General features: G+C 40.4%; 2 protein-coding genes across 2 annotated transcripts; both read right to left on the reverse strand.

Moving 5' to 3' along the window:
• Positions 1-4,840: 4,840 nt before the first annotated feature.
• Positions 4,841-11,382, reverse strand: LOC125023180 (interferon-inducible GTPase 5-like). Its single transcript, XM_047610247.1, is given in 4 exon segments — positions 4,841-7,681; positions 9,431-9,871; positions 9,874-10,003; positions 11,252-11,382. Coding segments are annotated over 3 exon segments (756 nt in total). The 5' UTR covers positions 9,989-10,003; positions 11,252-11,382; the 3' UTR covers positions 4,841-7,481.
• A 7,369-nt stretch (positions 11,383-18,751) lies between these two features.
• On the reverse strand, positions 18,752-22,634 carry LOC125023179 (interferon-inducible GTPase 5-like). The gene is made up of 3 exons (XM_047610246.1): positions 22,504-22,634; positions 20,683-21,256; positions 18,752-20,002 (listed from the first exon to the last, which is right to left on the reverse strand). Exons 2-3 carry the CDS (start codon positions 21,239-21,241, stop codon positions 19,365-19,367), a joined length of 1,197 nt encoding a protein of 398 aa, XP_047466202.1. The 5' UTR covers positions 21,242-21,256; positions 22,504-22,634; the 3' UTR covers positions 18,752-19,364.
• Positions 22,635-23,526: the final 892 nt, after the last annotated feature.

Consider the following 23,526-nt stretch of genomic DNA (forward strand, 5'->3'; position numbering starts at 1 on the left):
AAAGGTAGCTTTTAAGAGCTAGTACAGGTTTGTCTGGTTTAATGAATGTAGACACAGAAGTCCCAGTTTGGCCGATTGGATTTAACACTAATCAAACACAACCTACAGATATGTTTAAAGAAATTAATTTTATAAAAGATTTGAATATGTCAAACCTTCCAGCCAGAAATAACAGCATTTGTATGCATTGCTAAAGAGGATAACATAACATTGTTAGCAAGACCTTGGACCTATTTCCCTGTTAATGAGAGAACATGGTGGTTCAGAGTTTTTGGTTTGTTTTTTATTGTTTGGTTTTTGTTTTTTGTTTTTTTGTTTGTTTTTTGTTTTTTGCTGTGGATTCTGAATCACCATACTGCAATAGTGACAACCTGATCGTGAACGAACGCTGTCTGAGAGTCAGTCCAGTGACGCCTGATTTAACACACTGCTCTTGGTTCCTTGTCTTTGTGTGGTTTAATGTTTTATTGATAATATACCAATGACCAAACAGTTTCTGTGTTGTCTTTAAACCTCTTCATTTCCATACCAGGTGCATTTGTCATAGTGGGTCAGAAAATAACGCAAAGCAGATCACGCCACCTACCACCTATTCAAAGCAGGTTTCATGACCAGAAAAAAAAAGCCATGAACAGACATTTCTCACACACATACAGTAGTGCACCTGTTCTGTTTCCCACAGAAATTACTTCACTTACTGGAAATGGTCTCTAATTAGAGCTTCCTTAAAAAAAAAAAAAAAAAAAAAAAAAGTCATTTAGATGGGGAACACGTGACATGCAAGGAGCAACCCCTTGCCATTTCCATGGTGGTGTGTCACCAATGACAAGGTGATGGTTCCTCTCAAAGTATCATCCACATAGGATGAAACAGGACCTAAGTTTCCAAGAATTACATGATATCAATGTTATTCTCCTCGCCAGCTGGTTTTAATATGTGGCTGATCAGTGATATGTTTACATTCATTGTCCTTTATGATATGCTCTATAGGGTCACATGGGCACTGGAGCCTATTCCAGCTGGTATTGTACCAGAGGTAGGGTACACCCTTCACAGGTCAGCCTCACAGGACTAACACAAAACTGGAAAAACTACTGTTCACCTTCAAATCCACATCTACAATCAATATAAATCACTGATTAACCTCTGTAATGTGGAAGAAACCCCACGCAGGCTGAGGGAGAACACACAAGTTCAGAAGGTTTGAATCCAGATCTTACTTACCATGAGGTGTCAGTAATCCACCATGCCACCCTGTACATTTACAGTTCCTGGGATATTTCTACGATACCAGGGGACTGTCACAGTGATTCAGCTTTACCATCAAAAAGCAAGGACACAGCAGTTTCAACATTAGCTCGGAAAAACAGGTAGAGTGTTCAGTGGGTCACCTACACGTGTCAGATAACAGGGATCAGATTTTCATAACTATCTTTTTACATATGTGGAGGTCAAAACCCTCAACTCATTAAAAGTCTATCATACGGTGCAGTGGAATGTGTTTGATAAAATAATGCTATCTGATTATCACATGTGTTTGATAAAAATCTAACTGTAAGAGTAACATTTTATGAATAACAGAAGTAAAAATGATGAGAAACACACAATCTGTGTATTATATTGTTGTAGTTCAAAGTCTCCACTGGGGGGCAGTAAACACTCACCACAAACATCCATTGGAACCAGACACAATCACACACACCACTGTTAGGATCAACTGAAATAGTTTATTTACACCTCTGCATCTGGCATTACATACATTATTAACTCAGAAATCATTAATCAGAAAGATACAATGAGAGCCTACACAATTATTAATACGATGACATTATTCTTCTTGTCCTCTACTTCTCATTATATTTTGATCAAAACAGACGGTTTGATCAGTGTTTGATTGAGTACATTAAATCTCTTAGAAGACAACCGGGCACTGACAAAAGTGAATAAGACTTACACTGATGGGATTTAATAAACTGGCCATCTTTATGAGCATATTGATTAAAATGTGTAGGTAGGTTATGACTAAGATGACATATTTATTTACTAAGAATGTGAAACCTGCAGATTTAAAACATTACACTGAGGTGTTCAGCCCCAGAGCGTTTTTAAACACATTCTCTGCATGTTCAGCAAGCATGCTGAGGATTTCATTCAGAATTCTGTAGGTTGTGATAAAAGAGAGGTCCATTGACGCTGGAATTCCAAATATTGGAATGAATCTGGACACTTCTTCTGCTGCCATTAAAAAGCTGTGGTTGAAAAACTGACCAACACCTTCAGGATGAGATTAGGTGCTTTTCCTGCAGCCAGTGGTGAAATTATGATGGCCATCAGATCTTTAAATGATCGACTGTGCCCTCAGCAAGTTTCTGCAATGGTAGGTTATCAAGACCAAACCCAATTACATATATTGTGACCACACCATCTAGCAAGGCTACGTCACAGGCAATAGAAAGACCATGAACTGGTGCAGCTGCTGCACCTGTGGACAGAGATGTTTTTTATTTATTTTTTCCTGATGATCTCCAGGTTGATATTTGGCATAGCCATCAGCAACAACAGAGCACGTCTCTGGTGTTCAAGAAGGTCTTTCTCTAAGGTCTCATGTAGGAGAGAAAAGTCATGCAGACGCTGAACACCATGAAGACCTGATCCAAGTTATTTAAAAAATAATTTTCTCCTCTTTTTTGTGTTTAGGAGGGCATCTTCTACTTGCTCCATTGTTATTTCAGCCGCTGATTTGTCATTTTGTGTAGTCCAACTGAATGTAGATCTAGCAAATCTAGGAATGCCTTCATTTCATCTTCTTCTGCAGATGCAGATTGTGTATACAAATCCAGAGGGTATAGAAAAAAAAAACCTTCCAAAGATATTATCAATCTTTGGAAGGTTTTTTTTCTATACCCTCTGGAGTACTACCATCTCATCTGTAAAAGGATCCCTGAATTTACATACAGTATGTTACTATTTGCTTCTTAATAAAAAAAATATTCTATCCTTGAATGTTCTTTATGTGCTGCTGAATGATGCGTAAAGTCTTCTTCTAGGGGTTGCAGACTCCTAAAGACATTTCTCTGAGAAATTACAAGTTTATGAACACATGGTAAAAGCTGTTGTATAATTTGTCTTGAAACTTGCATTCACTATTTAATATGCTACATGTATACATTGTTCTCAAAAGTTATATTAAAAAAAAAAAAGTTCCCAATACCTCAGATATATCATTTGTGAAAGAATAGTGTAAATTAAACATAATTAACTGGAAACAGGAATGGTTTATTTGAAGAGTTGCAGTTCGGTTTTAGAGTTCATCATAGTATAGAAATGGATCAGGTTAAAGTTATCAAAGATCGCCTCTTGGCTGCTGACAATGGACTTTCTCTATGCTTGTCCTTTTAGATCTTAGTGCTGCATTTGACACTATTGATCACAGTATTCTACTACAGAGACTTGAAAGCGTGATCAAGATTACAAGAACTGCATTAGACTGGTTTAGAATCTGTCAGACAGATTCCAGATTATCCATGTAAACAATGATTTTTCTGTATATGCAAAAGTAAACTATGGAGTCCCTCAGGGTTCTGTGCTAGGACCAACATTATTCACATTATACAAGCTTCACTTAGGCAATAGCATGGCATTAACTTCTATTGCTACACAGATGATACCCAGCCATATTTAACAGTGAAACCAAATTGAAACTAATCAGCTGGTTAAACTCCAAGTATGCTCTAAAGACATAAAGGCTTGGAAGACCTGTAATTTTCTACTTCACTCAGACAAAACAGAAGTCATTTCACTTGGCCCTAAACATCACAGAGATTCATTATCTGTCTCAGAGTGATCCTGAAGAACTAGTTCATGCATTTGTATCTTCCAGGCATGATTACCATAACTGATTACTGTCTGGCAGTCCAAATAACTCTTTAAAAGTCCTCCAATTGATTCAAAATGCTGCAGCAAGACCACTGACAGGAATTAGCAAGAGAGATCATTTTACTCCAGTTTTGGCTTTTCTTCATTTTCTCTATAAATCTATAACCCAATTTTAAATCATCCTCCTTACATACAAGGCCTAGTTCCATCCAGGTTCTGAAATGCTTAGCAGCTGCAATTGAAGAAAAATCTATTGAAGCAAATTCCTCATCTGCTAGAAAGGAGGATAGGCATATTATGTTTGTTCGGGTGGGAGAAAGGCCAGACCTGTGAAGATCAAGCATAGTGCAGGACAGCTAACTGTACTTTCCACCTCTTGGGTCTTACTTGTGCATAGGAAGGAGGTGAGAATGTCAAGAGGAAGTGTAAGTGAAGTCAAACGAGACAATAAGTGTCTGTAGCCTGCACATAATGTTGCACTTATTTAAAACCTTTAGTGAACTTCTGCTGAACTTATTTTGACTTGTTTTGAACTCACATTGTTTCCCATTAATTAACGAGACTAGGCCCACACAGTCTCATACGACCAAAAAAAAAAAAAACTTAATCATATGATCGGTCAGTCAGGCCATTCAACAGATGTACTCTTCTCTATAGCCCACCACAGCAAAAACTGGTGTTAAATCAACTCCCACAGAGTTGATTTTAACACTTTTTCAGGGTTTATATAGCTCCACGCTCTACAGAGTTAAATTACAGATTTTACACCATCTCAGAGTTCCTTTTTAACTCTCCAAATTGGGTGTTAAATTAACACTGCACGGTATGAAAATTAACGCTATTTTTACTTATTTTTTTATCTATGTAGTTTCAGTTTTCAGTTTTAATCCCTAAATTTAATATGTAATAATTTAATACAATAATAGTTAAAATTATAAGAGAATTAATTCCAAGAACAACAATACATTTTCAAAAACATTTATTGTTGGGCTTTTTTCACGAGCAGTCAATTAGAACATAATAAATGAAGATAACATAAATTCACAAGCACACCATCATAAGACACACTGAACACAAAATGAGCTTTAAAAAACTGCCCCAAGAGAGCTGTTGGCCTGATAGGGGCAGCTAGGAGGTGCAGCTGCTGACTCTGCTTTTTCTGAGGATGCTCTTCCGAACTGCAGTTAGACCGGGGTTAACACAAAGACACTGAGCATTACACACAGGAGCAAGTCAGAGAAAACAGCGTTACAGAAGTGATTATTCAGACATCCTAAACTCGACTGTAATTTGTTTCATCCACCTTTTACACACTTTTGCATATGAGGCTAAGACAGTGACATGACAAATTATCATAAAAATTCTAAATATTAAATTACCATATGAAATACTACTACTACTAAGTCACTCAACTGCATCAGAGGCGCTGATTTTTGGATGCATCGGCCCTCCTGCTTGTAACCCTGACATTTCAAGCTTAGCCTAATGTATTGTACCCTTGATTTTCAGACCATGAGCATTTTAAAATATTTCAAGACAGCAGGAGGGAAAGTTTCAGTTGACTCTGTTAGAGGGACAGAAAGTGAGGAGCAGGTGAATGCCATAGAGGCAGCAGGGGAGGCAGTCTCCTCTGAAAGAGGGACAGCAGGTTAGTTTGACAGCAGAGAAAGGGGAAGTTGGTCAGTTGAGGAGCTGTTGCTGTATTTATTTTGTTTATGAGATTAAGGTGCACACAAACACAGGAAGTCGTGGAATGCTAAATGGCTACAAATGCCCCAGTTTAAACATTGGCTCCATAACACTCCACATGGTAAGTTTCCACAAAAAAGCAGCATTATATTGCAGTGGATAGCAAACTTCTGCTTTTTACCGACGTTTTGTTGTGCTTGCAGGCAGCACAGACCTCCTGTAAAAATGGCCCTGAAATGAGACCTTTTGTGGAAGTGGGGACTGTCCATTATAGAAAAGATTACCTGGAGCGTCACACAACCAGTGAGTATTAAAAACAGAGCATGAAATGCTATGAATTGCTTGCATCAGGTATTTTCTAAGCTTTTTCTCAGAAGTGTCAAATCACAATCCCAAAAGTTTCAGATATGGCTGAATGGGTACTAGTGTTCAGGAAGATTTTTTATTTCATTTTTTTATTTTTTGCAGGATACTGCAAAAAAACTGAAGGTCATAGATTAATTTGAGCCTGTCACTTTTATGGAACACAAAGCTGTGATTCGGGGATTCGAGTGCCTGTACTGGTGGGTCAAAAATCACGCACGCTGATCGTTCTTGGACCAGCTCCTGGGAGGTGACTATTTCCTCAAGCTTAAGGTAAGTATTTGTGCAAATATTACAGAATTAAATTAGTTCAGCCCTATACTGTACATTGATGTAAAACTCATAATTCCAGTGAAAAAAGTATAGCATTTTTTCTTTTTCTGTTTTTAAGGTTGATCACAGAAACAACTATCGCTGTCATCGTATCATCGATGAGATGCTTGAGATCCTTTCTCAAGTCCTCAAGGAGCCTCTCAGAGAGCAGATAACAGCATGGCAAGCCATTGGAATTGAGCTTGATGAAAGCACAGATGTTTCCCTGCTTCGTCAGCTTGATCTGCACATCAGCTTTGACTAAATATTTGGTAGACCCTGCTCACAGTGTAGTCTTCCTTAAGAGGCAAAGATCACTGAGCTTTTTTTTTTAATTGTCATTATGAATTATGAATATTTATGGTTTTATACCCTGTTTGAAAGACTGTATTTTACATGTGTGATGTTCTACTGCAATTGGATTAATGTAAATAAAGGCTTGAAAAACATTCCAGGATGTAATTATTCCTGCGTTAACAGGAATACATGTTTCATGCATTTCATTTTTTTACTTGTTAGGGACCAAGCAGAAAACTAGCAAATGAAAAAAACTCAAACTCAAAACGAGGTCAACAAAGCAATAAGGAAACCAAGGTTTTAACTGAACCTAATCAAACTGACCTGCCTAACAAATGGGACACACACGGGTTATATACTCTTAGGACTAGTCCAAAACAGACAAAAAAAGGAAGAAATGTGACTAAGAATTTAACACTAACACAGCAAACATACCTAAACTAAACATTAACTAAGCAAACAAAGAAACAACCTCTGTACAAGGAATCAATTTCCCCAACCCAGCAAATCCAATCCAAAGGAAACTTCAAGGCTTCTGCAGTCCAGTCCCCCCTCTTCCAACTAAAGAAAGACCTCTTCCATTTCCCCTGGACCATACATATATCACATATGATCATCAGCTATATGTTGTATTATTAAATTCTATGTGTTTCCTTCAAGTCTGTTATATGTATCTATGACAGAAGTTTGTTTATCTTGTTTCTCCTGTTCATCTTTTCTCTCTATCTTCTCTGTGGAGATTTAGGTCAGTTTTTGTAAAGCATCTTCAGACAATTTGTATTGTTATTGACACTACATAAATAAAATGAATAGTACTGAATTTAATTGAAATCCTTTGCCTTCATATCGTTATAAATGTGGAAAATAACCATTTTATGCCATTTTTGAAAAGATTTAAATAAACAGTGAACTTCAACAACAGAGATGCCAGCCAGCTACTGTTTTTATAGCAAATGACCGAACCCCTTTTTCTTGTTCTTGTTGTCCAGGTTGATATTTGGCTTGGCCATCAGCAGAGCATTCCTCTTGTGTTCAGGTAGTTCTCTCTCCAAGGTCTCATGTAAGACTGAAGAGTCCCAAAGATGAAGCTCAAAGCTGGACACCAGGAAGACCTGTGGAGCCTCAATGCCCTGTTGTGTAAGTCCTGTATCATAAACAGAATAAATAATTAGACATATAAAATAATAGAACATTTTAAAACTAACCTTTCTCATTGTGATCGAGTTCAAATAATTATTAAGAGTTTCTGCAGCTCCACCTGGTTTTATGAAGTTTTATAGAGAGATGCAGCTCATTGTTTAGCTGTCTAGTTCATGGTGTAGCTTTTGGTTTACTGCCACTACTCTCAGCATCATGTTCAGCAGAGGTCCGTTTCACGAAGCAGGTTTAGTGAAAACCCTGGAGTGAGGGAAACTCTGAGTTTTCCGTTTCACAAAGGGAGGTAACTCAAACCAGAGAAAGCGGGGTAACTCTAGCCTGTTTCACAGAGAGAGGTAACTGTAGCTCTCGATCAGTTACCTAGTAACAGACTCTATGAACCTAACCTGGTCGGGAGCAGGTTTTACTCAATGAACCTCGAGTTTCTCTCTGTCTCTGCCTTCTTTCAGTCACACACGCTATTTGATTTCCTCATTCATTCATTCAGCAGGCAAGTTTTGGCGTAGCCTTGTTCTGCCGTCTGTCAAAAATCATTAAAAAAATCAGAGTCAGTAGCTCTATCAGAAGTCCATTAGGCACAGTAGGAGGCAACTTTTTTCATGAACATGGCATGTCCTTTTGACAGCGATCCTGTGGATGAAGGTGCAGCATTACTGTGCAGAGAATTAAATATTATCTTATCGAGCGGTACCATAGGAATCTGTTGGGACAAAAGAAAAAAAAGACATAAAAGACAAATAAATATTTGTATGAATAGGCTTTAAAAAAATATGGGCCTATTACATTTTATAAAGGCACTTGTGTCTTGGGGAGTGGACTCAGAGGATGAGCTCCCTCCAGGGATTCCCTCAGCCACTGGGCTTCCAATATTCCGGCTTAGGGCTCCTCTGCCTCCGTTAGAGGTGGCGGTGCTGGGCCACCACCCATCTGCCTTCTTTCTGTTGGCTGAGTAGAAGTCTGTGTTAGTTTAAAAAGGTTTCATTATTTAACACAGCATGATATAGATGACAAGAGAACATTTATGTGTGTGAAAACAACATTATGCTGGGGATAAAACAACTGTGCAGTCAAATAACCACTTATTATTTACTTCACAGTGTAAAACATGATCAAAATGAGGTCCCTCCATGCCGAGGTCTTACCTGTTTGAACAATGTTTTTATATTTCATCTTAAACTGCTGCCAAGTGCGCTTCTGCCCCATGGGACTGCACCTATGAAATAAATGAATAGGCTACCATTCATGCAGTTTCCCCTAGCAATATTATTGGGATTGCAAAGGACTACATTTAAACTTAGGCAGTGACCCGAGCAGCAATGTTCTCCCATTTCAGGATTAGGATTTCTAATTTGAGGTTGGTGAAAAACATAGCCATCCTCTCCCCCGTTGCCATGGTTACTCGTCGAATCAGGGCTCCATTGATGCTGGCTTTTTATAGTTGTGGTGCACAAGCTCAACTCCTGGTGAAACTACTCCGATTTGATTAAACTAACTTTAATCCACTGTCCTGGAACTGGAAACTCAGAGTAGATCAACTCAGAGTTTAGGATTAGACTCAGAGTTTGTTGAACCTGCTTTGTGAAATGCACCCCAGACCTCTTTAGCAACTCAGCCGCACCCATCAATAACAGGAGAACAACTACCCTACAGCAGGAGCAATTGAAGTAAAGTGGTTTCAAAGAAGTAAAATATGTTTTGAGATGGTTGGTTAAAAACAATTACATGCAGCACTTACCTTGAATGCAGTTTTCCCTGATCTTAGTCAGAGTCCTCTCTTCACTGAAGTCTCTCTGACTTCTCTCCTCAGCACGTAGGTCGTTGTCAATCTTTGAGCGAACAAAGTAGAACCTTTTCCCCATCCTCTGAATCTCCTGAGCCAGTTTCACATCATTTTCTCTGAAACGTGTGTCTGAGATGATGATGAAGAAGTCAAACTTCTCAAATCCAACATGCTTCAGGTACTTGTCAGCTGGAAACCTGGTGGTCCCAATTCCAGGAAGATCCCAGAATGTAACATTAGGATAGTTTGGATGAGGGTATGGCGTGACCTCTGTGGTGGTTTCTACACAACCAGTAGGAGCAGCTCCTTCATCTTTGTTGTCTATACCTCTGAAGGCATTAACAAATGTGGATTTACCAGAGCCAGACTCTCCTGTGATGGCAATATCGAGGGAGTGTTTTTCTCTTTGTCCAATAACTCTTGGATCTTTGTAGCAGCCAGTGATTGGTTATTGTTCTGAAGTGCTTCTTTAATTTCTCCTGTAAAGGAGTCCAATTCAGACGGATTTTCCATGGTGATCTTTCATGCCTTGAGTAAAAAGGAAATAAAATGAATATTATCTTTTTAGGAATTTTAGCACAAGCACAAGTCTGCCATAAACATCATGTACATAGAAACGTCACTGTAAATTTACACTGAAGTATCAACAAAATAATCCTGTTATATCTAAATATAGGACATTACTGGTAAATTTAGTTAGAGAGATAAAATACAACAGTGTTTTACTGCACTGAGAGCTAAACGTAAAGAAGACAGTATTTTAACAGTACGTTTTCATTGCATGGTGTGAAAACAAAACTGAGTCCATGAGTTCACACATGTTCAAGTGGTGATTATTTTTCCATCTCCACCCTTGTGAACTTGTTGAACCATTTTTCTTTCTCTTGTTTGCTCTGGAAAATAGTTTTTCTTAACTAGATTGTTGAGTAATTCTAATAAGACTTGGATTAATGTTGACACATATTAGACTGGACTTGTATTCAGCTATTGTTAACTAGCCCAAGCACAGATGTGCACATTTGCTGATTTTAAGTTTGATACATGGTTGCATGACATTCTTTCTCCTCTGCTGTTAAAAAGTTGTTGGTGATGTGAGTAACTAATATGCACTTATCTGTTTGTACTGTTGAGTCAATCTTAGTGAAAGTACAGTTATTGAGAATTTTTCTCCACTCTAATTCTTAACACACATTCTTCAGGCTCTGAGAGAGAGACAGACGTGGTAAAGTCCCATCAAGGGGGATAGTTTTGTTAATAACTAGACACATGATGAAAGCTGTTGAACCTGTATTATTTGTTTTAAAACTTGAATTCACTATTTAATAGGCTGCATTTTTACACTGTTCTTAAATGTTATATTAATAAACATGCCAATACCTCAGATATATCATTTGTGAAAAACACGTAAATTAACCTTAATTAACTGGAACTCCTTTGCCTGCATATTACTGTGCAATGTGTACTGTAATGCTGTTATTGAAACTATGTAAATAAACAGTAAACCACAACATCAGAAAGATACCATTAATTTAACAGTACTGCTCTTTCTACGGGAAAATAGAGTGTATGACAGATGAGTGAGAAGAACAAGAATTCACTGCATAAAATGAAAGACACTGAAATATGGATGACATTTGGAATGAGGTTTCATATTTTTCTATTGAAAATACATCCAGTAAATCTGTCTAAAGTTCAAATAATTATAGCATGTTTTGCATTGTTGAATTAAGGACATTACAGTCAAAGAGACAAATGTAAATATTAGCATATACTTACACTGGATTTCTCCTGATGCTGAGATGTAGAACCCGAGTACAGACAACGCTTAAATCTATGGTTTACAAATGAGTTACTAACAGCTACATGTAGTGCAGTTCAGCTACAGAACCCAGTCATTGTGTGTTATAAAATGCAGTAAAAGTGTTTGTAAGAGCACAGCCCTTTAGAGAGCGACCAATGAAAGACCTTGAATTACACCACGTGCAACTGAAACCTGTAAACCAGCTGATTTACTAGAAGTGTGGGTATGACACACAAGAAGGGCGTGGTGTGGTGCTTACCTTGACTGTAGTATGTCTTGATATGTGTGAGAGTCCTCTCTCCATTGAACTCTGTGGTGTGGGGTGGTGTGGTGTTTACCCATCACAGATGATCCGAATTATTTACAGACTGTAGGATTTACAGACAAGTTTAAACAAGTATTGGTAAGCTGACAAGTAATGCAAACTCCAAATGAATGCTCCATTTGGCACACTCCTAAACAGTCTGAAATTAAAGGAACACAGGAAAAACAATAAATGTACGTCCGTAGCTGTTGGTAGACTGTATTGATGGAAAGCTACATCACACCATCAGCATTAACTGGTAGCCAAATTGGAGGAAATCACTCACTCAAAAGCTGTTTTGTGATCATATGTGGGATGGTCCTTTGTTATTTCTTGGTGGTGCCACCTCAGCTGGCAGGTAAAATGTCTGGAGAACTGTAGCTGCACACACACGCACGCGCGCGCGCACACACACACACACACACACACACACACACCACACACACACACACACACACACACACACACACACATTGTGTGTACTTGCATCATATTGAGGACACTAATTGGTATAATGCATTCCCTAGACCCTTACCCTGACCCTGACCCTGACCCTGACCAAAACATTTACAATAATGTAACTTAGTAGGAGAACTAGAACACTGGGGCTTCAATAAAGAGGCCACAACAGTCAGTGTGGGTCATAAACATGCCATTTATTCTTTAGTTTCTGAAGAAGAAGACAGACACACACACTGCAGCTGGGGAACCAACAACTCCATGCAAGGGCACTTGGAGTATACTACTTATTCCAAATTAATATAAACAACTTCAAAATAAAACACCACACATAAAACAATGTGCCACCGCAAACCTTATCACTATCTAGACTGAACTCCCAGCACCCCAACTGCACTGGGAATGAAGGGCATCACCCACTGTAGCACTAGAAACAAAAGAAGACAGAAATTGAAATTAGAAATTAAAAGCAGTTCCAAACAAAAATAAAATCAGTAAAGCCAATATAGATATAAAATCGGCAGTCAGTGCTTATACTTCGTATAAGGCAGTCAACGTTTTAGTATTTTCTTCCAAAGTGAACAGGAAGTGATAAAACAGTCACTGCCACATGGGGTGCAGTGCACACGGAGAGCCTTGCCTGAGGAGAGTGGCGAGCATTCACAGCTGCAGTCTCATTTATGCTAACCAGCCAACTCCTCCAGTCTCCTTTGATTGGTGAGGACCGGCCAAAATGTCCTCACTTTCCAAAAAATACTTCACTTTGTTGGTTAAAAACTCACACGACCGTCAGTACGTAGCATGAACAAGAAAACTGATTCACCGCATTGTGTTAATGTTAATATTATCAAGTGATCTAGTGATGCTGTCTGACTTCACTCAGTGTAATGACAATTGATTTAACACATTGATCTTTCTTTGTTCTGTTTCCTGGTCTTGGTGTGTTGTTTAATATTTTACTGATAATGGCCGCAAACTATGTTGGTAAACAGATCTGTGTAGGACACACCTTTGTGGTGATAAAGATCCCCAGTGATATCTAGGTGAATATGGTTCAGTTAAGTATGGGCCTGAAATTGCAACCATTTTAGTCACACGTGTAATCTGTGTGACTTAAAATATTTTGGAGTGAACAATTTATGTGTTGTGAGGAACCATCATGGCATTAGCCTCTATGTATATGTATATTTGTGACTCATCAATAAACAGGGCTTCATTCCATTATACACACTCTAATGCTGATATACTCGTGGAAGGAGAAAGGTATTAAATGTGTATATACTGCAACCTCCTGGTAGATATTGGACATTGACCCTGTATTTTTTCACTAGCATGGTAGGTGAGGCATGTGCTGTATTCCACTGGCATGGAAAAGGGGTAAATTCTCTTGAGAGATTGGGATATGTTAGATTGTATGTATATGTCAAGGGAGATGCATTAGCACTCCATAAGCCACATGTAATTCAGAATCAGAATTACTTTATTGATCCCAGGGGGAAATTGGTTTTCGTTAGAGCAGCTCCAACCCAAAGTGTTCCAAGTGTTAAGAACAAAGAGCAATCAGAACAAGTAAGAGACAATAAGAATAAGTAAGAGAATGTAAAAAAAATATAGGAAATATATATATATACATATATATATATATGTATGTGTGTGTGTGTGTGTGTGTGTGTACAAGTATAAGTGAAGTGAACCTGTGTTCCGAATTATTGCTCTACAGAGAAAAAAAAAAATATTGCACATGGTGAGAATATTTATGGAAATATATACAAGTGTATGAAAATAATGAAGTTATACACAATCTCAGGGTCAGTATAGTAATAAACATGGGTTATAGTTATAAACATTATTGCACATAGTATACAGGGAATGTGTACTGGTATACAGGTGAACATGAATTATTGCACATTAATGAATTATTGCACATTAAATAAATAATATGGGTTCTACACCCTCAGAGTGAGGAGTTTTACAGGTTAATGGCCACTCTGTGTTGCGATATGTCGGGTGCTGAAAGAACTCCTGCATCTGACCAGCACGTCATGGAGTGGGTTCAACTCATTGTCCAGGATGGCTTTCACCTTGTGAAGCATTCTCCTGTCCGACATTACTCCCACAATGTCACTGGCCTTGCGTATCAGTCTGTTCAACCTGTTGGCGTCCACTACCCTCAGCCTGCTGCCCCAGCACGCAACAGCATAGAAGATGGCACTGGCCACCACAGACTCATAGAACATCCTGAGCATAGTCACGCAGATGTTAACAGACCTCAACCGCCTGTGAAAATAGAGGCGACTCTGGTCCTTTCTGTAGAGGGCGTGTTCTTTCCCCAGTCCAGTCTTTCATCAATGTGAACCCTCAGATACTTATAATCCTCCACTATGTCCACATTGACCCCCCTGAATGGAAACAGGGTCACCAGCACTTTGGTCCTCCTCAGGTCCACCACCACTTCCTTCGTCTTTGTCACACTGAGCTGTAGATGGTTCTCCTCACACCATTTGACAAAGTTGTCTACAACAGCCCTATACTCCACCTCGTCTCCTTTGATGGTGCATCCAACCACTGCAGAGTAATCAGAAAACTTCTGGAGATGACAGGTCTCCGTGGCAGTGGTTGAAGTCTGTGGTGTAGAGGGTGAAGAGAAAGGGAGAGAGTGACGAAGGAGGATATTTTCCTCTCCTTCAGCCCAGGATCTTTATACCGTTTGGAAAGGGTAGTTCACTGTGGGGCTCCAGTGTTGCTGACCAGCCTGTCTGACACACAGCATTGCAGGCGCACATACTGTGGTCTGCCAGTCAGGTAGTCAACGATTCACAACACCAAGGGGGATTCCACCTGCATCACCATCACCTTCTCACCCAGAAGAGCCAGACGGATGGTATTGAAAGCACTGGAGAAGTCAAAGAACATGACTCTCACAGTACTTGCCGTCTTCTCCGGGTGGGTGTAAACACATTTGAGTAGGAAGATGATTTCATCCTCAACTCCGAGTTGGAGCTGGTAGGCGAACTGGAGGGGGTCCAAATGTGGCTTGACCACGGGACGGAGTTGCTCCAAGATAAGTCTCTCCGGGGTCTCCATGACGTGGGAGGTCAGCGCCACCAGTCTGTAGTCTTTTGAGCCACCAGGTTGCAGTGTCTTCGGCACAGGAACTAGTCACGATGTCTTCCACATCACAGGGACCCTCTGCAGACTCAGGCTCATGTTGAAGATATGCTGAAGAACTCCACAGAGCTGGGTGGCACAGGTTTTGAGCACCCTGGGGCTGACCCTATCAGGGCCTGCAGCCATGCCAGCTGTCTTCTAATATCGTCGGCAGTGATGATCACAGTAGATGGGGGTGGAGGTGGGGGGGAGGTGTGAGGGTGGAGGTGAGAGACTGTAAGGAGGGTGAGGGGGAGAGAGTGGAAAAGGTGTTGTCGACAAAACAATAGAGCTAATGGTGGAGGGGTTGATGGTGGTGTTCATATGGGGTGGAGAGGCAATGGTGTCAAATCTGTTAAAGAACAAATTGAGTTTGTTGGCCAATTCCACACTGCTTCCACTCCTCTATTGTCTGCTGGCCTGAGCCAGTGATCTGCTTTATCCCACTCCAGACCTCTCTGTTGTTGTGCTGGAGTTTCAATTCCAGCTTCTTCCTATATTCCCCCTTAGCCTCTCTGATCTTAATCTTCAAGTATATCTCTCACCTCCTCCTAGTTGCCAGTCCTGAAAGCTCTCTTCTTCTCGTTCAGGATGTTTGATGTCCTTTGTCACCCCTTGTTGTTTGGGGAACAGTGTAGTGAACAGTGAACAGACTGTCTCTGCTGGAACAATATTGTCAACACAAAAGTTGATATAGTCTGTGATGCACTCTGTGAGCCTGTCGATGTCCTCTCTGTTTAGCTCACAGAGTGCCTGCCAGTCCGTGACCTCAAAACATCCCTGCAGTGCCTCCCAAGCCTCCTCCCACCATCTCCTCACTGTCCATGTGGTCACAGGTCTGTGGTCTGGCTCTTTACCAGAGGTACATAAGTGGTGCTGAGGTGTACCAGGTTGTGATCTGACCTGCCCAGTGGGGGGAGGGGAGAGGAGTCCAGTGCCCTCTCGTCTCCGGTGGAACAGTTCACATGCTGAGTAAAGTTGTGTAGTGTTTTTGCAATGTTGATGTAAGGGGGGGAACTTATCCAAGGAGCCTCCAGGAGGCGCTACCTTGTTGTTTTGTTCTGGTACGGTCAGTGGCCTTCTTCTCTGTTGGTTGCGGCCATTTTAGGTCATATCCTGATGTTTTGTGCTAAGGTGAGCAGTGAGAGCTACATCTCTCCACTAGAGATGGGGAAAAAAGTTATTGTTTGTCACTATACAGGTGATTGGTTTGACAAATATTAATGTTAGGTGTCTTATTAATGTAGAGTTGCTGTTATTGGGGTAAGAGATGTCTGGGGGATTTGTTAAGTTTATGCTAGATAAATGTGTTGGTTCTTTTCATATTATAATGCTGTCATGTGTGCACGCAAGCACACACACACACACACACACACACACACACAGAACCTCCCTCACTCACTCATTTACAACCACACATACTCTTTCAAACTACCTGGCACACACCTGTTACCTGCTGGTTATTCTGGTTACTGGAGGGGATTATGCTACAAGTTTTATTGCAGTGTGATATGTTCTTATTTTGTAAAGTGACAACCTGATGTTTTGTGCTAAACTGTTATAAAGACCGAGCAGCCCAGATCCTGTCTCCTCGCCTGGTTATTCCCTCCGTCTTCCACCAAGGAATAAAAATACACAACGCAGAGACTTATTAGGTAGACCAAGGGCCTAATCTGATCCAGGCCAGAGTGAGTCGAACTCAAGGGTTACATCTGGTGCCGTGACCTGGATCTGCGGTTTCCACAAGGGAAAGAAAGAAAACATTACTGTCTGTAGACATATCCTTTGAGTTTTGTTTTATTGAAATTGATTTGATGCTGTTTACTAACATATAGGGACTATTGAAAAGTGAAAAGAAAAAAAAAATCTATATGACTGTACATCACTGTCCATATTTCCTGCATTTATCACATTCAAACATTCACCCCCCAACTTCAACATCATACACCCACACATAATTCCCCAATTTACTTCCCCCGAAGCTATCTGGACACAGCACTTTTGAATTATGGAAATGCAAAGTCCTCAGGAAAATACCCTTCGTCGACCACCAACTGAAATGAACTCCACTGTGAGACAGACTTTAAGTCACGGTGCTAGCACTGTGGACCAAGGTCATAATGTCCAAGCCCCAGGTGGGTTGTCATCTCAGTGTGTAGTCGATATCAAACATCACCTGGACCCCCAACGGGTTGTCAGGCCCAAGATGGCACAGGGCAGCCCCAGATGAATATTGCACCGCCCTACGAATCCCCATGCCAAGCCACCATACAATTTGCATCTACCACCCCCGGTTTTGGCCCTACAGTGCTTCCCCCTGCTGGACGTGCCCCTGCCACCATGCAACATGCACCGACCGCCCCCCGTTTTGGCCCTACAGTGTTTCTCCCTGCTGGACGTGCCCCCGCATCCAGTGTTCAGTCTCCCTCAACTCCTGCATCCCCCATACTGAGCCCAATATTTAGCAGATATGATGTCCCAGATTCAACGATGATGGTGCAAAATCAACCACCTCCCCTCCAAGCCCCCACAACTATAACACCAGATCATACAGCCATTATTCATGCCCCAACACCCATACCGCTAGCACAGACCACCAGGTATTTTCCACCACGCCTGACGCATTGCCCCCCTGATGGAACGTACGCTTCAGAGTGACAAGGAAAGGAGACAGTGTGGACGGCGGGGCACAGGGGCACGTTCTCCTAAAGGAATGGAAAGATCGGTGGTCAAGGGCAGCATCCTCTACCGCAAAATTAAAGATGGACAAAAAGGGTCAGTTGAACAGTTGGTGCTGCCCAAGAAGCTACGTAGCTTCGCTAAGACAGCCCTCCATGATGATTTGGGACATTTAGGCATAGACCGCACATTCGCACTGATGAGGGAGCGCTTTTACTGGCCCAGGATGTTCCATGATATCAAAGCATGGTGCGAACAGTGTGAGAGGTGCTGTCTCCGGAAGACTCTTGCAGCAGGTCTTAGAGCCCCTCTGGTCAGTATCCACACAAACGCACCAATGGAACTTGTCTGTATAGACTTTCTGACGTTGGAGAGGTCCAGAGACAGGATGGAGACTGTGCTGGTTGTAACTGATCACTTCTCTTGTTTTGCACAAGCTTACCCAACCAGGGATCAGAAGGCACGCACAGTGGCGAAGGTGTTGTGGAGGAACTTCCTCTGCCGTTTTGGGTTCCCAGCCAAGCTTCACGCGGATCAAGGTCGCAACTTTGAGAGTGCTGTAGTGAAGGAGTTGTGCAAGGTCACTGGAATCACAAAGTCCCACACAAGCCCATATCATCCCCAGGGGAATGGGACTACCAAGAGATTTAATAGGACCCTGATGGATATGTTGGGTACACTTGGTCCACAGGAGAAGTCCCACTGGCATGAACATGTGGACGCCGTGACACACGCCTATAACTGTACGCGCCATGACTCAACAGGATACACACCATACTTTTTAATGTATTGTAGACATCCCAGGCTGCCCATTGACCTTTTCTTAGGGCTACCAGAGAGTGCAGAAGCATTTGGACACAGTGAATACATTCAAGCCCTTCAGAAATTTGTTTGCACGTCTCATGCCTCATACACAGTGTGACCCCAAGACAACAGAGTTATTGTATGAGTTTACTCTCTTGTATTTTTCCAACAAAATCATCATCAACATGACCAGGAAGCCAGTAAATATTCCGGGTGTGAATCTGTCACCACCAACAGTCTGACAGCCACCAACATCAAGTCATCCAACACCTTCTCCAGAACACAAATAATCACCATTAAACATTCAATGCATTATTTCAAACATAAAAACCCCAAAACTTTGCGTGTTTGTCCATGGGTGGGACAGATGCCTCCCCCACTACAGTATTTCAACAATAGCTCCCATATTACCTTCTCTATTCACTATTACACAGACACATTGAGAAATAAGCACACAATAAATGAACAAAAAAGCACAGAAATAAAATAAACAAATAACAAAGAAATAAAGATTCTAAAGCTGTAAGAAATAACAATTTTATAAACTAATCATCTATAAAAGAATATTGGATAAAATGTGCATGTAGGTTTTGATTAAAATACCATGTTTATTTACTGTGACACCAGTTTAGTATGCTGCAGCTTTAAATGTGCTGCTGAACGCCATTTACTGTAAAATAAATAAATTAAAATAATCACACTGAGGTGTTCATCTTCAGAGCCCTCTTAAACACATTCTCTGCATCTTCAGCAAGCATGCTGAGGATGTTATTCAGAATTATTTTGGTTGTGATAAAAGAGAGGGCCACTGATGCTGGAATTCCAAATATTGGAATGAATCTGGACACTTCTTCTGCTGCCATTAAAACAGCTGTTGTAGAAAAACTGGTGATCACCTTCAGGATGAGATCAGAAGTTACTTTTGTTGTAGCCACTGGGGAAATTATGACGGCCATCAGATCTTTAAATGGCACACCTGTGCTTTTAGCAAGTCTCTGGAGGGACGGGATATCAAGACCAAACCCAATTACATATTTTGTGACCACACCAACTAGCAAGGCTACATCACAAGCAATAGAAAGACCAGGAACTGGTGCAGATGCTACAACTGCAGACAGAAGGGCAAAGTATTTTATTTTGGCCTTGAACCCCTTTTTCTTCTTATTGATGATCTCCAGGTTGATATTTGGCATGGCCATCAGAAGAGCATTCCTCTTGTGTTCAGGTAGTTCTCTCTCCAAGGTCTCATGTAAGACTGAAAAGTCATGCCGACCAAGCTCAAAGCTGGACACCAGGAAGACCTGTGGAGCCACAATGCCCTGTTGTGTAAGTCCTGTGTCACAAACAGAATAATGGATAAGACATATAAAATAATAAGATATTTTAAAACTAACCTTTCTCATTGTGATCAAGTCCAAACAATTATCAAGAGTTTCTGCAGCTCCATCTGGTTTTATAAAGTTCTATAGAGAGCTGCAGCTCATTGTTTAGCTGTCTAGTTCATGGTGTAGCTTTTGGTTTACTGCCACTGCTCTCAGCATCATGTTCAACAGGCGTCTCCTCCATACAAACAAAGCTTAAAGAGTGAGTATGGATTTTCTATTCAACATGCAATATATATGTTTATTGATGTCTTCTCAGGTTTCTCCTTCGCTAAATGACAGTTGCTGTCGGATTAAATAATTTTGATTTGTGGAAAATAATGGGTACTCTATTTTAAGCAAATAGCCTTTTGTCCCCAGTGTTGAAATTTCAGTAGTTCATTTATCAACATTTAACAGCAAGTAGCAGCTTTATGCTGAAAGCAGGGCAGTAGTACCTTCATACGAAATCACCTGACGGCTATGATTACTTCCTCCAAACATGACCTGACATGACCATCTTTCAACACTGCACTACCCATCAATAACAGGAGAACAACTTCCCTTCAGCAGCAGCAATCTAACATCACATACAGTAATTTCAAAGCAGTAAAATATGATTTGGTTAAAAACAATTACATGCAGCACTTACCTTGAACACAGTTTTCCCTGATCTTAATCAGAGTCCTCTCTTCACTGAAGTCTCTCTGACTTCTCTCCTCAGCACGTAGGTCGTTGTCAATCTTTGAGCGAACAAAGTAGAACCTTTTCCCCATCCTCTGAATCTCCTGAGCCAGTTTCACATCATTTTCTCTGAAACGTGTGTCTGAGATGATGATGAAGAAGTCAAACCTCTCAAATCCAACATGCTTCAGGTACTTGTCAGCTGGAAACCTGGTGGTCCCAATTCCAGGAAGATCCCAGAATGTAACATTAGGATAGTTTGGATGAGGGTATGGCGTGACCTCTGTGGTGGTTTCTACACAACCAGTAGGAGCAGCTCCTTCATCTTTGTTGTCTATACCTCTGAAGGCATTAACAAATGTGGATTTACCAGAGCCAGACTCTCCTGTGATGGCAATATCGAGGCGAGTGTTTTTCTCTTTGTCCAATAACTCTTGGATCTTTGTAGCAGCCAGTGATTGGTTATTGTTCTGAAGTGCTTCTTTAATTTCTCCTGTAAAGGAGTCCAATTCAGACGGATTTTCCATGGTGATCTTTCATGCCTTGAGTAAAAAGGAAATAAAATGAATATTATCTTTTTAGGAATTTTAGCACAAGCACAAGTCTGCCATAAACATCATGTACATAGAAACGTCACTGTAAATTTACACTGAAGTATCAACAAAATAATCCTGTTATATCTAAATATAGGACATTACTGGTAAATTTAGTTAGAGAGATAAAATACAACAGTGTTTTACTGCACTGAGAGCTAAACGTAAAGAAGACAGTATTTTAACAGTACGTTTTCATTGCATGGTGTGAAAACAAAACTGAGTCCATGAGTTCACACATGTTCAAGTGGTGATTATTTTTCCATCTCCACCCTGTGAACTTGTTGAACCATTTTTCTTTCTCTTGTTTGCTCTGGAAAATAGTTTTTCTTAACTAGATTGTTGAGTAATTCTAATAAGACTTGGATTAATGTTGACACATATTAGACTGGACTTGTATTCAGCTATTGTTAACTAGCCCAAGCACAGATGTGCACATTTGCTGATTTTAAGTTTGATACATGGTTGCATGACATTCTTTCTCCTCTGCTGTTAAAAAGTTGTTGGTGATGTGAGTAACTAATATGCACTTATCTGTTTGTACTGTTGAGTCAATCTTAGTGAAAGTACAGTTATTGAGAATTTTTCTCCACTCTAATTCTTAACACACATTCTTCAGGCTCTGAGAGAGAGACAGACGTGGTAAAGTCCCATCAAGGGGGATAGTTTTGTTAATAACTAGACACATGATGAAAGCTGTTGAACCTGTATTATTTGTTTTAAAACTTGAATTCACTATTTAATAGGCTGCATTTTTACACTGTTCTTAAATGTTATATTAATAAACATGCCAATACCTCAGATATATCATTTGTGAAAAACACGTAAATTAACCTTAATTAACTGGAACTCCTTTGCCTGCATATTACTGTGCAATGTGTACTGTAATGCTGTTATTGAAACTATGTTAATAAACAGTAAACCACAACATCAGAAAGATACCATTAATTTAACAGTACTGCTCTTTCTACGGGAAAATAGAGTGTATGACAGATGAGTGAGAAGAACAAGAATTCACTGCATAAAATGAAAGACACTGAAATATGGATGACATTTGGAATGAGGTTTCATATTTTTCTATTGAAAATACATCCAGTAAATCTGTCTAAAGTTCAAATAATTATAGCATGTTTTGCATTGTTGAATTAAGGACATTACAGTCAAAGAGACAAATGTAAATATTAGCATATACTTACACTGGATTTCTCCTGATGCTGAGATGTAGAACCCGAGTACAGACAACGCTTAAATCTATGGTTTACAAATGAGTTACTAACAGCTACATGTAGTGCAGTTCAGCTACAGAACCCAGTCATTGTGTGTTATAAAATGCAGTAAAAGTGTTTGTAAGAGCACAGCCCTTTAGAGAGCGACCAATGAAAGACCTTGAATTACACCACGTGCAACTGAAACCTGTAAACCAGCTGATTTACTAGAAGTGTGGGTATGACACACAAGAAGGGCGTGGTGTGGTGCTTACCTTGACTGTAGTATGTCTTGATATGTGTGAGAGTCCTCTCTCCATTGAACTCTGTGGTGTGGGGTGGTGTGGTGTTTACCCATCACAGATGATCCGAATTATTTACAGACTGTAGGATTTACAGACAAGTTTAAACAAGTATTGGTAAGCTGACAAGTAATGCAAACTCCAAATGAATGCTCCATTTGGCACACTCCTAAACAGTCTGAAATTAAAGGAACACAGGAAAAACAATAAATGTACGTCCGTAGCTGTTGGTAGACTGTATTGATGGAAAGCTACATCACACCATCAGCATTAACTGGTAGCCAAATTGGAGGAAATCACTCACTCAAAAGCTGTTTTGTGATCATATGTGGGATGGTCCTTTGTTATTTCTTGGTGTAGCCAACTCAGCTGGCAGGTCAAATGTCTGGAGAACTGTAACTGCACACACACGCACGCGCGCGCACACACACACACACACACACACACACACACACACACACACACACACACACACACACACACACATTGTGTGTACTTGCATCATATTGAGGACACTAATTGGTATAATGCATTCCCTAGACCCTTACCCTGACCCTGACCCTGACCCTGACCAAAACATTTACAATAATGTAACCTAGGAGGAGAACTAGAACACTGGGGCTTCAATAAAGAGGCCACAACAGTCAGTGTGGGTCATAAACATGCCATTTATTCTTTAGTTTCTGAAGAAGAAGACAGACACACACACTGC

This window comes from Mugil cephalus, chromosome 17, assembly GCF_022458985.1.
Source record: "Mugil cephalus isolate CIBA_MC_2020 chromosome 17, CIBA_Mcephalus_1.1, whole genome shotgun sequence".
Taxonomy (NCBI): Eukaryota; Metazoa; Chordata; class Actinopteri; order Mugiliformes; family Mugilidae; genus Mugil; species Mugil cephalus.